At 38.2% G+C, this 16,982-nt stretch overlaps 1 protein-coding gene across 5 annotated transcripts in view; it reads left to right on the top strand.

The window, feature by feature from the left end:
• Positions 1 to 16,982, top strand: part of KIZ (kizuna centrosomal protein) — a 97,988-nt gene that overhangs the window by 50,115 nt on the left and 30,891 nt on the right. For all 5 annotated transcript variants that reach the window (XM_073339790.1, XM_073339793.1, XM_073339794.1 and 2 more), the window contains 3 exons: positions 3,765 to 3,899; positions 7,535 to 7,699; positions 11,552 to 11,702. In XM_073339790.1, coding sequence (XP_073195891.1) covers positions 3,765 to 3,899; positions 7,535 to 7,699; positions 11,552 to 11,702 — 451 coding nt within the window. The remainder of the gene's footprint in view (positions 1 to 3,764; positions 3,900 to 7,534; positions 7,700 to 11,551; positions 11,703 to 16,982) is intronic.

Consider the following 16,982-nt stretch of genomic DNA (forward strand, 5'->3'; position numbering starts at 1 on the left):
TTGCAAGATGTGTCTCATACATAGGAAGGGAATGTATGTATATTGCTATGGAGTTTGAATATATATCACTTAAAGAATTTCCATTAGGATTTACAGGAACATGTTTTCACTATAGATTGGCCCAAGCTGCAAAGTTGAGATCTGGATTTTAAAAACCCTCTGTCCCATTGTTCCAGCAGCACTCAGATCTGAAGTTTCAGTTCAGGCCTGTCTCTGGTTTTAATATATATGAGTATCATATGGTCTATGCAAGGGATGTTTAAAAACTGAAACTGTTGTATTACTTTCTTTTGGGAGAAAATAGTCTAGTACAGTGGTTCTCAACCAGGGGTCCAGGGCCCCCTGGAGGGCCGCGATCAGGTTTCAGGGGGTCTGCCAAGCAGGGTCAGCGTTAGTTGCTGGAGCCCAGGGCAGAAAGATGACACCCCCACACACACACATGGGGCTGAAGCCTGGGGCCCTGAGCCCCGCCACATGGGGTTGAAGCCGAAGCGTGAGCAATAGAGGTTTGCAGGGTCACCATGCAATTGCCCCACTTGCTACCCCTAATGCCAGCTTGGGTTTTTATACACAAAAAAAGCCAGTAGTTATGGCACAGGTGGGCCATGGAGTTTTTATAGCATGTTGGGGGAGCCTCAGAAAGAAAAAGATGATTGAGAACCTCTGATCTAGTAGAAAGTACAAATAACACTTTTGTAACCACTTTTATGAAAAACAGATTAATTTTTGAAACCTTTAAAAAAATTAACACAGAGATACTATAGACTCATACGTATAAAGTTCATTTGGCAACCAGGTAAGATGAGCAGAGTTTAAAGAAAGCCAAGAAATTTTTTGGTGTCTGGGTCTCAACTTCACAGGCAGTTTCGTTATAGCAGATGCCAGTAGAACCCACTACAGCTAAAGGCAACCTGCAAGGGAAATAGAGGGCTTGTGCTCTTTTTTTCTTTATGAAGGATTTTAAAAAGAACTTGTGTGTGTGTATTTCTGTATATAAAAATGATCAGATGATCGTATATGTATATGTAATGTATGTATTTTTTCTATTGTTAGAGGTTCAGGTTCTGTCTAACTGGCACACTGGTTGAATAACAAGTGAAGTATTTACACCACAAGTCAAGAGAGTGAAAGATGAGCAAAGAGTGAAAGAGAGTTAAATACTTTGTGAACACCTATGTAACTTCAACATCAAAATAACGTTTGGGAGAAGAGAAGCCTTTACATTCAGCACGCTCACATCTTCAGATCAAGGACAAGAGGTCACAAAATACATGTTCTGAGCCTTCTGGCGCAGTGGCTCTCAACCTTTTTGGACTCAGGACCCATTGATAGATGTTGGTGGCCTGCTGCAACCCAGTGAATAGCTTTAGTGCAAAAAACACCTGGCTCACTAAATATTTTTTACCATGATCTATAATATACACGTTAACCTAATAAGTACACTGTGCGTACCAGAGCAATGAGTCCTGTGCTGCGGGGCTGTTTGAGCTTGGCGCTCTGCTCCGGGCATTGCGACCAGGTGCATGAGGTCACAGCAGCATTCACTCAAATTTGGCCCGGCTGGACTCCCATCATCATGACAGCAATGCAGTTGAACCAAACCTGAGTGGTCTACAACCCCGTGCACCATGTCGCAACATCTGGAGTGGAGAGCCGAGCTCAGCCAGCCCTTTGGACCGGTGAGTCACCACTGCAGGGTGAGCGTGAGGCCTCCCACGTGACCCTTTGACACATTTTGGCGACTCAGTTATGGATCGTGATCTATGGGTTCCTCCAGTTAAATCAGGGAAGACCAGAGTTTACATTCCTGATATTCCTAGAGTAAAAAACAACCAACCAAAAACACACACAAGAAGAGAAAATATCTCTTTAATCTCAGCCTTTCTGGCCTTTTCTTAAACATTGTAAAGAAGCAAAGGAGGGCACAAACGCATTCTTTAAAAAAAACTTAGCAGGCCTTTTTTAAAGTTGCAGTGCATTTTCTATTTTAACCCCTTTGCAGAGGCACTCATAACTTTCTGAAATATTCACTTTTGGGGCTGAAATTTTTTATGCTGCTTCACTTTTCAAAGAGGGTGTGTGTGTGTGTGTGTGTGTGTGTGTGTGTGTGTATGTAAAAGGATAAGCTGAATCCATTCCTTTCAGCCATTTTTGAGTAAAAGGGTGTGGAAAAAAAACACTTCAGCCCTATAAAAAAATTCTGGTGTGTTTTTGATCATGATTCAAGAAAGTTGTGAAGGGTGAAATTTGACATGGAAAAAGTCCCTGGTTAAGGATTAGCATGTGGTTTTGGTTTGGGGGAAAGGAAGGATTAATTTATCAAAGTTATTGTGTTGGTGAGTGGGATATATTATCCGCCCTCACAAGCACTTTATACTATGTATCTTTGCTAGTTCTGACCCACGTTCATCTACTCCCCCATTTGAAATAAACAAACGCCAAAAGGTATCTCTCCACATCAAGGGCAATAAAACAAATTTGGAGTCTGTAGGACAAGCCATTTTGGAGATGTGAGCTGAAACAAGTTAAGAAAACTTCCCAAAAGTCAGTAAGAGGTGAATATTTTTTTAAACCCTGCGAGTAGGATTTCCCAAAGCACTTGGCGATGGCCTAGCTCTGATCCCACTGAAGTTAGTGGTAAATTGAAAATCACATCCCATCGCTGTAAAACTCCTTTTCTGATACTTTATTTTTCCAAACATCCCAGTAGTGTGTTTTGAAAGAGATACCAACTCTTCCTCCATCTCTGCCACTCTTTCTCAAAGGGCTAGGACATTTTATAGTTAATGGGAGAAAACAGTATTTAACCCTCTCCTACCCCTTTCTACATTTTCCCTCACCCATAAACCCTCGTTTTATATTTTTCCTGCTCATACATGCAGAGTTTGTTCTTATATTTTTGTATTTTCCTTTTTGTTTCTCTGCTTATTGATCTGCCTTTACATGTGGAGGATTGTTGGCCTGAGGTTTCTTGTGGATAGAGGGGAGGGCAGGATGACAACATATGTCAGGAAGCGCAAATTTGCCCAGCCATCTCGTTGCCAATTTCACTGACCCTGGTAGCCATTGAAGTCCTTGTGAAGCTCTCTGTCATCTGTGGATGAGAAGTGCTATATAGGTATTAAAGGATTATGGATTATAGATTATGATTCTGGATTATAATTATGGCTTCTTATTCCTTATGTGGCCAAGTCTACAGAGGTTTACAAAAACTAGAGCAAAGTGCTGATTTCTGTGAAGCTGGCAGGAACCCAAAGACAGCCCCTGAAAACAGGGACATGTGTTCACCCTTATTAAAAATAAAGCACACTTTGGTGCTATTGAAACATGGCCTCCAAAGACCACTGGCAGAAATGTAAAAGAATTGTAGGAGTTCAAGATTTTTTTTTTCTTTTTCTGCAGAGCTACAGCAATATTGTTTTTCTGAAAGGTAATTCTCAGTTTCACTAGCAATATAAATGTAGATTTAGCACTTTTCTAAAAAGCGGTTTATATAGTTTTCTGTTTCATATCTGTTTTTCCTCTTATGGTGTTCATTTACCTTATTTTGGGAGTCTGCCTGAGTTCTGTCCTTTTTGTCAAGACTTTTAACCTTTTTGTAAACCTCTTAGTGTGAGTGAAAGATTAAAATAAGGATATAAATCAAAATATTTTAGAATTTGCTCAGAGGCAAAGTCTATCTAAATGTATACATATTGTTTGACTTGTGCTCAGTAGAATGCAGTTTTAAAAGCTTTAAAACATTGTTTGTTATCTGTCTTCAGGGATTGTCTGTCATTTGAAGGATTCTCCCATTTACTCCAGTTCATAGAAGATTTGGTGGCGAAAGCAGCACCTGAGTGCCTAACTTTATACCAAAGTGGAACCATAAGTCTGGCAAAAATGAAGAAGTTAATAAGGTTGATGCAAATTTCATTTGATCTACATCAACAGAACTCTAAATTAAAAAGTAGACATTAGAAACGTATAGTATTTCCTATTCCCCAGTCCTATCCCATTTATATTGGCCTTTTGCTTTAGTGTCCCTAGCTGTAACATCTATAAATAAAATTTTGCTTTAAATTGTTTGTTGGCTACTAGCTTTGAATTTGGCTCTGGTGACTGGAAGTTGTTACCTCTGGCAGCTGTTCAGTGACCTTTGAGATATAAGCTGGTGGTCTGTGGTCTTCATTCTGTTGGTGAAAAGGGGCAGAGAGGGAAAGACCTCCTCCAAACTGACATCTACAGTAGTTAACAAAAAAACACACTTCTGTTGTCAGCAAAAAGCTGAAATATGACATTAGGAACCCCGTCCCACCAAATTATTTTAATAAATAAGGGTTCTACTCAGCCTAAATGTTCAGAAGGTTACTCTAGCCCTTGGAAGTGGCCATTAGTGCTGGGATTAGTGTAAAAAGTGATGATACCATATTCTTCTTTCCGGGTTGGCAGCGGAAAACTGTAACGAAGAATGTATGTAAATAGTGGTGTGATATTGTCCTGTGCCTGTCTGCAGCTATGAAACACATCGTTTGGCATCTCACTATGTCTACAAATCCAGGCACTGGGAGTGAAAGGTCTTTATTGTATTTATTAAAGATTGGCATCTGTAATTAAATGTTGCCATAAAAAAGATCTGTTTATTTTAGGGAGATATAAGGAAGGTTTCCAAAACAAGTCAGAATTATTTGTCTGTACAATGGATATAATTAGAAATTGTTTTCTGCGTCAACATGGTATTTACCTTCACTGTGGCAATTCCAGTAATCCCTATACTTATAACTATATTTAAGAACATAAGAGTGACCATACTGACTCAGACCAATGATCAGTCTAGCTTGTCCTGTCTTCTGATAGTGGCCAGTGCCAGGTGCTTCAAAGGGAATGAACAGAATAGGGCAATTTATTGAGTGATGCATCCCTGGTCATCCAGTCCCTGCTTCTGGCAGTCAGAGGTTTAGGGACACTCAGAACATGGGGTTGCATCCCTGATCATCTTGGCTAATAGCCATTGATGGACCTATCCTCCATGAATTTATCTAATTCTTTTTTTAACTTAGTTATATTTTCAGCCATCACAACATCCCGTGGGAGCAGGCTGACTGTGCCTTGTGTGAAGAAATACTTCCTTTTGTTTGTTTTAAACCTGTTGCCTTGTTAATTTCATTGGATAACGCCTGGTTCTCATGTTCTGTGAAGTGGTAAATAAAACTTATTTATTCATTTTCTCCATATCATTCATGATTTTATAGACCTCGATCAGATCCTTCACACCCCCAGTCATCTCTTTTCCAAGCTGACCAGTCCCAGGGTTTTTAATGTCTCCTCATATGGGAGCTCTTCCATCCCCCTAATCAGTTTTGTTGCCCTTCTCTCTACATTTTCCAATTCTAATATATCTTTTTTTGAGATGGGGCAATCAGAATTGATGCAGTTCAACATGTGGGTGTACCGTGGATTTATATAGTGGCGTTCTAATATTTTCTGTCTCATTGTCCATCTCTTTCCTAGTGGTTCCTAACATTGTTCGCTTTTTTGATGGCCACTACACATTGAGTGGATCTTTTCAGAGAACTATCCACAATGACTCCAAGATCTTTCTTGAGTGGTTACAGCTAATTTAGACCCCATCATTTTGTATATATAGTTGGAATTATGTTTTCCAATGTGCATTACTTTCCATTTATCAACACTGAATTTCTTCTGCCATTTTGTTGCCCAGTCACCCAGTTTTGTGAGATTCCTTCGCCGTCAGCTTTGGACTTAACTATCTTGAATAATTTTGAATTGCCTGAAAACTTTGCCGTCTAACTGTTTATCCCTTTTTCTAGATCATTTATGAATATGTTGAACAGTACTGGTCCCAGTACAGATCCCTGAGGGACCCTGCTGTTTACCTCTCTCCACTGTAAAAATTGACCATTTATTCCTACCCTTTGTTTCTTATCCTGTAACCAGTAACTGATCCATGAGAAGACCTTCCCTCTTATCCCATGACTGCTTACTTTGCTTAAGAGTCTTTGGTGAGAGACCTTGTCAAAGGTTTTCTGAAGTATACTATATCCACTGGATTACCTTTGTCCACATGCTTGTTGACCCCCCTCAAAGAATTCTAATAAATTGGTGAGACATGATTTCCCTCTGCAAAAGCCATATTGACTCTTCCTCAACATAATGTGTTCATCTATGTGTCTGATAATTCTGTTCTTTACTATAGTTTCAACCAATTTGTCTGGTACTGAAGTTAGGTTTACCAACCTGTAATTGCCAGGATTGCCTCTGGAGCCTTATTTAAAATTAGTGTTACTTTAGCAATCTGCCAGTCAGCTGGTACAGAGGCTGATTTAAGCCCATGGTTGTCAACCTTTCCAGAATACTGTACCACTTTCAGGAGTCTGATCTGTCTTGCATATCCCAAGTTTCACCTCACTTTAAAAACAACTTGCTTACAAAATCAGACATAAAAATACAAGTGTCACAGCATGCTGTTACTGAAAAATGGCTTACTTTCTCATTTTTACCAAATAATTATAAAATAAATCAACTGGAATATAAATATTGTACTTACATTTCAGCATATAGTATATAGAACGGTATAAACAGGTCATTGTCTATATGCAGTTTTAGTTTGTACTGACTTCGCTAGTGCTTTTTATGTAGCCTATTGTAAAACTAGGCAAAAATCTAAATGTCTTGATGTACCTCCTAGAAGACCTCTGTGTGCCCCTGGGGGATGTGTACCCCTGGTTGAGAATTTAAGCAATAGGTTACGTAGTGCAATTAGTAGTTCTTCAATTTCATATTTTAGTTCCTTCAGAACTGTTGAGTGAATACCGTCTGGTCCTGGTGACTTATTACTGTTTAATTTATCAGTTTAACTACTGTTGATGTCGAGGCCCCAGTCCTGCGAACACTTATGCACATTCTTAACTTTAAGCACGTGAATAGGCCCATTGACTTCAGTTGCACTACTCATGTGCACAAAGTTAAGCACACATGTAAGTGTTTGCATGGTCCCACTACAACGGATGGCATTGAACTTTGTGTTGTTTCAATCTTAATTGTTGCATCCAGACTTTTAGCTCCAAAAAACAGCTGGTAGATATATTTTATTGCATCCAGGGTTCACAAGGCTGTCAGGTGACAAAAGTTATTGCAAGAACTAATCTTGATATAATCAACAATATAAAACTTTACCTTTTTAAAGATTGGTTGATAGGTTGGTTTAGCTCCTCTGGAATATTCATGTGGTGTTTCTTGTCATGGGAATAATTATTTTTCAGGTGTAATATCCACAGCCAAAGGGCATTAAGGAGTTAAAAAGTTGGATTTGATCCCTGGGTTTTTAAAAAAAAATCTTTTTCTAACTACATTGCTCTTATTTTATGTCTTTGTCAAGAGACATTGTCATGGCTGCATTTTTATGTCTAGATTATATTACTGATTATTATTCCATAAACCATGAGAATTATTGCAGATTCTATATCCAAACCTATTTTAGCTGTCTGTCTGGGCTTAAATAAACATTTCATGCAGCACTTGTTTTATTTTATAGCTTTTGTAATCAAACTGGCAATTTGAAAGAGGAAGACCTTGAGGCATGTGAAGCAGTTGTCCTTCATCAGCTTCAGGGATTGTTGCAGAACACATTGAATGGATGCCTCTTACCTGGGAAAACACTTAATGACAGAGGTAGATCTACAGATGAAAAACAAGCCAGGTATCATAGTCACAAAACTAATGCAATCATACAATTAATGTTCTTACTCTTTGTCTGAATTTGTTTCTGAATGTGTCACGAAAAGAAAGCAGAATATAGGTCAAACCCTATGAGTGACATTAAAATTTCAAGTGTCAGAGCGGTAGCCATGTTAGCCTGGATCTGTAAAAGTGGCAAAGAGTCCTGTGGCACCTTCTAGACTAATGGATGTATTGGAGCATAAATCTGACGAAGTGGGTATTCACCCACGAAAGCTCATGCTCCAATATGTCTGTTAGTCTATAAGGTGCCACAGGACTCTTTGCCGCTATAAAAATTTCAGAATTCCAAGAGGTGATCTACACACACTTCAATATCAGCCATGTGATTCAAGCATTCTAAATTAGCAGATTAAGCCTTTTTTTTTATTATTTACTAGTCCGTTTTTAAAATCATTTCAGTTGAGCTCTTCTCACTAAATGGTTGTGCACCTATTTGCTTTTACATGTTAAGTGTAAAGTTTTTTCTCATTTTAAATAAGACATTATATAGATTTAGCTCTGCCTTCCATTTGCATTAACGAGAGATATGTGGCTAAAATCCACTGGTCAACTTCAAAATGTACCATTAAAATATATACTTCCCTAACCTAGAAAGGTAGGTGGACTGACTTTCAACAGCAAAAAAGTGCTCTTTGGTTTGCCTAGTCATCATAGACTCTGCACTGTCAGGGAGAAGACTTGCGTTGGATTCCCAGTGTACTGCACCCCGGCCTGCAAATTGATTGAATTTCTCAACAGTGACTCCTTTTGCTGATTGAGGAATAATATTAAACTTGAAAGGGATCTCATATAGTTGTCCTTTATTTTTGAAAGGCGAGTGGTTGCAATGGGGAACCACAAGGATGTGGGATATAAATTTGAGGAGTAAATAAGGATTCTTACAAAGATGCATCTTTCTAGGAAGGAGAAGAGGGAAACACAGCTGCTTCTAACAGAGTGCTCAGTGTGTGGTTTATATTCTGTTTCTGAAATACTATACAAAGTATCTTTCTAAAAAGGAAGATACATACATATACAATACTTACAGATAAACTGGTAATTCTGTTGAGAGCCCAGGTTGTGAAACATATGGCCAGCATAGAGGCATTTATTTGTGTCCCAGAAAACATTGTGCATTATTATAAACATTCACTTTGTAGTGAAAGTTTAGAATTAAATGTTGCAAAACTGTTTCCGTATAAACTTCTGTTTTCATATGTTTATGCTAGTTCTTAATAGAAACACCTTTTTTGGATGTTTGCTCTTGGTTCCAAGGAGAATTTTCCTCACAGTTTCCAAACTAATTCAATCAGTCATTTTTGAGTTAAATAGAGGAAATAATACTATTTTCACTTAAAAAAACAACAAAGCACTTCTTTATGAGACTAGAATCAATTAAAATGGACTGAAATTTGAAACTTAAATTGGAGATAGCCTTCAGTGATGAATAGTGTCTTTGCTGGATTTGAAAAAAAAAATGTTTGAAATTAAACAAAGTTATGATCATATATTAAAACTTGGAACTGAGCATGCACATTTACAAGTGTGTACTCTCAAGTATACTCACTGCCCCTGTGTGCTGCGCAGGATGTACGCACTTGAAAAAAAGGGATGAGGGGAATAGCAGTTGGTCTGTTTAGCATCTTCACAATTTATACTTTTGACCAGCTTCAAGTCCCTTATTCATTTTTTTCCTCTCATTCATGCCCCTTCACTCCCCCTCCCCAGTAGAGTTTATTTGAATGTGTGATCATGTTTCACAGATACTGAGGCTTCGTATTCCAGCCACGGAAATTTGAAATTCATGGTTCTCCACTGGCTTCCCTGACTGGCCAGTCTTTGTACTCTCCTCCCCAGTTGTAGGTTGGGATTTAAGGCCTATCCCTGATTCCCTTAATCCAGAGGCTGGGATAACTAAATTGAAATTAAAATGGAACTTTATAAGAATGGACCTTAAAGGTTGGACAGTTCAAATAAAAAAATGTAACTTCCCAAGAGAAATTTAATGCTGTCGTGATGCTTTTACTGGCCTGAAGCAAGAACAGAAATAAAAAATACTAATTAAATTGCTTAACATATTATTATAATTTGTTTTTAGTTTTTAAATCTATAGTATAAAATCAACTCTATCTGCCATGTGCTTGAGTTAACATTGCTGAAGGAAATCTTTAGCTTTTGCATTCCCTGATTTTTATTGTAAGTGTGAACCCTTAATGGTTAATTATTTTGTATATACTATTGTAGAAGTCTAGAATGTTTCCTTTTCATGCACGTGCCACAAGGCAAGGGAAGGTTTCATTAGAGAGATCATTTGCTGGCACAGTAATGAAAACAGAACTCCCTCCCCATGCCTTACTCCTTAATGTTTATGCCCTAATATATAACATGAGTAAAGTTACAGGAATGCTTGTGTTTGCAGGATCAGGGCACTTATTAGCAGTGAAGTACCATTCATTTCACAGGATTTAGTTGTCCTTTGGAGACAGATACGTCTCTGAGCACTGATGTATTATTGCAGTATTTCCTAAGCTGTTTCTCAGGAAAATACACCTATAGCATTAAATGAAACTTGCTGCTTCTTGAATTTGTGAAACTTCTTCGGAACTGGAGCAATTTTTTTTAAATAATTTTTTTACCAGATGTAGTAGGGAATATTTTTCAGTATCTGGATTGTTGTGAAAAATTGAAAAGCCACTTTTGCTGAAAAATCCCCATAAGTGTGGATTTTGAAAAAGCTGCTGGAGAAAAAAGTGTTATCAGGCTGTTTAGTAGATTAAGCAAAGTATTATTAGGGCCAGATAGTTGCAGAAGGGAAACGGAACTCAAGACCTCCTAGCTTGCAGCACTACCTTTAATCCACTATATCATGTGACTAGGAATATTTGTAAAGTGTGTATCAGTGCAATAGAATGTTGCTAATTTATAGTAATGACTGGAAGATCTATTATGGAACACTGAATTTTGCAAATTGCCAAGTAAGATGTAAGAGACTAGGGCATACATGGTGTGGCCTAGCAGTCATGATCAGAGTCAGGCTGGAGTTAGAGACTGGGGATCAGAGGTAGTACTAAGCTAGAGTCAGGGTCAGGCTGGGATCAGAGACCACTGATCAGGAGACCAGATGAGGTCTGGAGTTGCACCAGGCCCAAAATCTCTGGTGTTGACCAGCAAACTTCTTGGGGCACCTTCCAGAGTTAAATAGGGTTGCTGGCCAATCAGAGGGCTGCAAGATACGGTCACTCTGGGTCCCTTGGGCTGTACTTCCTGCAGCGCCTATTCTCCACAGTCCACCCTGGCTATGGCTCTGCATGGCCTCCCAGAGGGACTGTGAGAAAGTCAGCTATCCCATGCTCTGCGAACTCAGGTCCTAGGCCCTGCAGCCTTACGTTAGTGAACAAACTCAATAAATCCTGAATAAAGCATCACACTGTCATGCACATTGACAACTATACTGTATTTTTAATCATCTGATAATTCTATGTAGTGTATTATTAAATGTACCCAGACTATGGCAACAACATTGATTATGTGAGCACTAATGTGAGTGCACGAAGGAAGAGGTAATCAGAATAAAAGGAGTTACATTCATTTCATCTAAATTTGTAGGACGGGGATGGCAAGGATTCATCAAGTGTAAAGGGACAAAGTCTGTAGACACAGAAATGTTGTTTTCCACTTTCAGCGAGGATATTACAAATTGAGTTTTTAAAAAGTAGTTAATATCTCATTGGTTATATGGCACTAAACAAAAAGATATGAATAGTGTGGGCTGATTTTACATTTTATTGGCACACCGTGTCTGTCGTATTTACTGCATGTGTCTGTTTTCCAGGTGTGACCTGCCATTGGATTTTGCCATGTTATGGGAACGTTTGTGCAAACACATTTTATTCTTGAAAAAACACCATGTTTTGTTGAAGGAAGAAGTAAAAGAGATGTTTGGAACTTTACTGATTTCAGAAAAAAATGCACAAGGCAGCCAGGTTAGCACTTACGATCATTCAGCAGTTTTGCTTACTGGTAATCAAACTGTTCGTGTGTGTGTGCACGCGAATGTGTGTCTGTGGCTACAGCCTGAGGTTTTGGAGAAAAATAGATATAACAAAATCTTTTTTTCAAAGCCTGTTTAGACTTACAAATAGACTTCAGCTGTCACAAAGGTCCCCTACTATGATTCTTGTGATCAGTGATCACTACTGTGAAAGTTTAATCTCTCACTCTTTGTTCTTTCCCTTTCTCGCTTGTGCACTGATAGCAGCTATTTAGAAATGTGCATACGTTTATAGGAATAAGCGATATTTGTATAAGCACCATTATACCAGTATAGCAGTGGCCAGTTGTACCACTTTACCCGTACCAGTTTCTAAACCATTATGGTTCAGGTAGTGTAAAAATTATTTAGACAAGCCCCAAGGCAGCTGCAGCTTTATCAGCTATCATGTTTTTGTCTTATTCTTTTTTCATTTGAAAAAGCAACACCAGGAAATTCCATACCAAAAAATAAATACTTTAAAGTTGCAAGAATCAAGAAATGCCAAATTATATAACCACTTACTGTTGTGTTCTCAGGACCTTTATCTTGTTCCATGTACTATCTATTCATAAATGTGTATGCATTTATTTGTAATCTCACCAGAAGAAAAATATATAATGTGTAAATCAGTGGCAATATCTACATAGTAAATCATACTGGAGGAAAAAACAAACAAACATAAGTCACTAACCCTATCTGACATTTTTCTTTTATTAAAAAAACCCCGAGAATGTCAGAAAAAAATTGCCATTCTTAATCAGACGCTGAGATAGTTGAAGGGTGGTTGGGGAGAAGAAAGAGGGGTCTCCATTTATTTTCTTCATGGAATAAAGCATTTTAAAGAATTTCTTCAAGATTTTCAGTAAGACATCAGTATTCCCCGGCCTCACAAAATCCATATTTTAAATTAGATAGATGTGCTATAGTGAAACCAGGAAAAAAAATAATCACAAGCCCATTGTATCTCATTGTTCTCTGTCCATCAGTCTCTCTAGATTAATAGCTTTTCATCATGAGTGATAGCTTTTTTTGTTTCTTAAAATAGTATTGTAATGTTTGGTATACTAAATTTATATGGACAATTTTACAAACAAGGCCATTGTGTACACTTTTAAAACTTTAATATGTATGGTTATAAACCAGCTCCCTGTAAAAAGAGCTGGCAGTTTGATGGACCAGATACCGCCCCCACCAATCCTACCACAAATCTCGAGTAAATGGGCTTTGCACAGAGGCTGTAAGGAGATAGAAGAATAGAATCCCCCCCCCCCCCCCGCCCCAGCCTGGCAGCTTGGATTGAACTAGCTGTGCGGCAGCTGGGCTGTCACTGAGCCCAAGAACCATAGTAATAGTTGGGGCTCTTGCACACCCTCTGCAGGGAAAGTGTAGTTACTTTCAGACCCTTTGTGGTTTTCACTCTGTGCAGCAGAGCACTGATGGTTCCATCTGTGACTGAGGATTTCTGTACTTGCTGGCAAGGACACAGAGGCATTTGTCTGTATGTTGTGGTGACTTTTTAAAATTTATACACAGCTGTTATGTAATGCTTTGGATTGTTGATTAGAAAGCTCGTTACAAAAGAAGGTGAGAATCATTATCCCCACTTTACAGATGGGGAAATGAACACAAAGTGACTTGCCTAAGCATCCACAGCAGGCTAGTGTCAGATCAAGGAACAGAACCCAGGTCTCCTGACTCCTAGACCTGTGCCCTATCTGCTAAACCGTACTGTTTTCTCAAGAGGAGATGGATCATTATTGTCATCCAGGGTATCGCTCTTCTCTACCTTTAAATTATGAGTTTATAACCAGACTTCTTTGCATGAATCCATAATCAAAAATCAGCCCTTTGCACATCACAGAGAGCAGATATATTATGAACGGTTAATCAGATTTAGATTTTTTAATCTACTTTTTTTATAGATCGTTCATAGCTCAAAAAATAAACTGAACAAATAATTTACAAATCTTGTTTTCCCCCCCTCATTTAAGCAGTTTCCAGAGGTAACTGATTTTATATTTTTTTTAATGTTTCAGTAAAATCATGGCCCAAACAACAATGTATAATATTTTGGTACATTGGATCTTTATTTTAAATTGTAGTCAAAGTAATTGTACTTTTAAAAGAAATATGGGTAAATAGTTTGCAAGTCTGAAAGCCAATGCACTTTTCCTGAGCAAGAGACCCAGTCAAGGGATGTATCTTTGAACTGATAGTAAATATATTTACAATATTTGTGGAGCTACCCTTATACATTTTATCTTTGGTTATAGCAATGGGGAAGAGATTGCAATGAGGCTAGAACATTGAATGTATGATGACAATCAGGTGAGAATTTGAATAAAGATAGTAAAGAAAACAGGATTTATATCTGGAGTTCAGTAACATAAGCACTTTATTGCTCAGCATATGCACTATAATCTGTTTGCTGTTGTGTTACACTGGTACCCATGTGTGCATGCATTTATTTTTGTATTAGATCTACTAATCAGGATACATTCTCAAGGGAATTTATCTTCAGGATAGATTTACCTTGGAAACCTCTTATTTACAAGGAAATTGCTCAGGACAATAGGCTTCCATGAAGTAGCCTATATAAATAAGGATAAAATACAAAGGCACACAGCTCATTAAATAAAACACATACATTAAAGCTCGTTGGATTCCTGGAAATGTTTAAACTACCTGCTATTAAATTCTTTAGAATAGAACACATTTTATGCTAAATGTTTATTCTGCCTCTACACATGCATCTGCATTTTGAAGTACAAATACCTGCGTATTGAAAAAAGTCAAATATTTGCACTCAGAACCCCCAAATTGACAAAAAGAGGCCAGGTGGAGTTGTGATTTAATTATTTTGTCCATTATGTGCACTTAGGGTTCTTAATTATTAGCACTTTAAGATTAATACAGTTTTCAGGCCATTTTTGAAGATTTACTGTACTGACAGATGACGATTCCACCAAACCATACATTGCTGGCTCCATGTATTACACTGTGATATTTTGTCACAGCATTGCTAAAACATCCAAGAGCATGCAAAGCCCTATCAGCGTTCCAAACGTGCACATAAATCCACTTGTGGAGGAACCCCATGGGCAGAGTTGGGAATGCTTTAAATAAGCATCCTGAACCTAAGGAGATTCCCATCAGACTCTGTAAACCTCCATCACACAATCAGCCAGTTCCTCATTCAACAAGCCTGATGGTCTCAGAAGTGTTTGGCTGTGACCAGTCAACCTAATTTCCCTTCTAGCATCTTCAGAAGGCAGATGACGTGACCTTCTGTTTTGGCATATTCTCTTCTCTTTCCCCAACCCTAGGTTACCTTTGTCCAGTCCCTCCATGTGGTGGTCTCCACTCAAAAAGCTGTGGAGTCTCCCTCTTCCTTCCTGACTGTAGTGTTGCCCGGATTGCTTCCTTTCTCTCTTCTCACTCTCCCCTTGCCCCCCATGTCTTACCATCCATTTCTTTCTCTTCCCCCCTCTTCCCATCCCCTCCCATGGATGTTTCCTCTTTCATTGCCATATACTTTGAGAATACCTGATACTCCTTTTGTGGCTTTAGGGCTAGTTGTAGGGTGTTTCCTCGGATGGGACTCTCCCTGTCTTTTTCTTTTGGTGGGGAGGGCATCTTGACCTTGAAACTTCAGGGTTTGACTTATGAAAGGAACTTTCAGAAAGTATTTCTGATCGAGTTCTTCATGCTCAGTTACACTCCAGTAAATATAGGACCAATGCAGCTTATTTTAGAACATGGGCCATCTTTTTAGCCTGATGTAGATCCTACCAGACTTTGGTTAAGAAGGCCTCTCTCCAGACATGCGGGAGACCCTAATAAGGGTGTGAGAGTTTGGTTCCTGCTGGTCCAGACATCACCCCTTGTACTTTCTGGGATTTCATTGTGGGATGTCTGATGTGAAGCCACCCCATTTTATCTGGATTCCTAAATGTAATACTTAGTTTCCATTTATTACTTGTGAATGATAATTGGGAATGGTTTAACAATACTTCACTAGAGGCACAAAAAGTCACAGTGAAGGAAGAAGGCCATATTAGTGTTAAAAAAAAAAACAACCCAACCTGGTTTAAAGGGGAAATGAAGGCAGCTACAAAAAATAATTATATAATATTAACATATGGAAGAAAGGGGGAATTGAATATAAATAAGTAGTTAGCAATTATAGGAAATTGATAAGAGAAGTAAAAGGGCATGAGAAATCTATGCCCAGTTGAGTTAAGGACAATAAGAAGGAATTTTTAGAAATATATATTGGGAACAAAGAGAATCTAAGAATGGTATTCGTCCATTACTAAATGGAAAGGGTAGAATGATTAATAGTAATGCAGAAAAGGCTGATGTGTTCAATACATATTTGTTACGCATTTGAGGAAAAAATAGATGACATAGTTCTATCATATGATAACACTCTTTCCATTTGTCTACTATCTCAGGAGTATGTTAAGCAGCAGCTGCTGCTAAAGCAAATGTTTTTAAATCAGCAAGTCCAGATAACTTGCATCCAGGAGTTTTAAAAGAGCTGACTAAGGAGCTCACTGAAGCATTAATGTTGATTTTCAATAAGTCTTGGACGAATGTGGAAGTTTCCAGAGGAAAGCTAGTGTTGTGCCAATATTTAAAAAGGGTTAACAGGATGATGTAGTTAATTTATAGGCCTGTTAGTCTGACATCTAACCAGGGCAAGATAATGGAGTGGCTGATACGGGACTCAATTAATAACGAATTAAAGGAGGTTAATATAATTAATGCCCAACCAACATGAGTTTATGGCAGATAAATTTTGTCAAATTTGATATCTGTTTTTTTTAATGAGATTACAAGTGTGGTTGATGAAGATTAAGGTGTTGTAATATACTTTTGATTTGGTACTCAGGACATTTTGACTTTAAAAAACTAGAAAGATCTAAAATTAACATGGCACACATTAAATTGTGGCTCAGAGGTCTCAAAATGTGATTGTAAATGGGGAATCATCATTCAATGAGTGTTTCTAATAGAGTCCCACAGGGATTGGTTCTTGGCCCTGCAGTATTTAATATTTTTTAGTGTCCTGGAACAAAACATAAAATCATCACTGATTAAAACTTTCAGATGACGCAAAAATTGGGGGAGTGGTAAATAAAAAGAGGACCTGTCGCTGATACAGATTGATCTGGATTATTTGATAAACTGGGCACAAGCAAACAATATACGTTTTCCTATGGCT

The sequence above is a fragment of the Lepidochelys kempii genome, chromosome 3, assembly GCF_965140265.1.
Source record: "Lepidochelys kempii isolate rLepKem1 chromosome 3, rLepKem1.hap2, whole genome shotgun sequence".
In the NCBI taxonomy this organism is placed as follows: Eukaryota; Metazoa; Chordata; order Testudines; family Cheloniidae; genus Lepidochelys; species Lepidochelys kempii.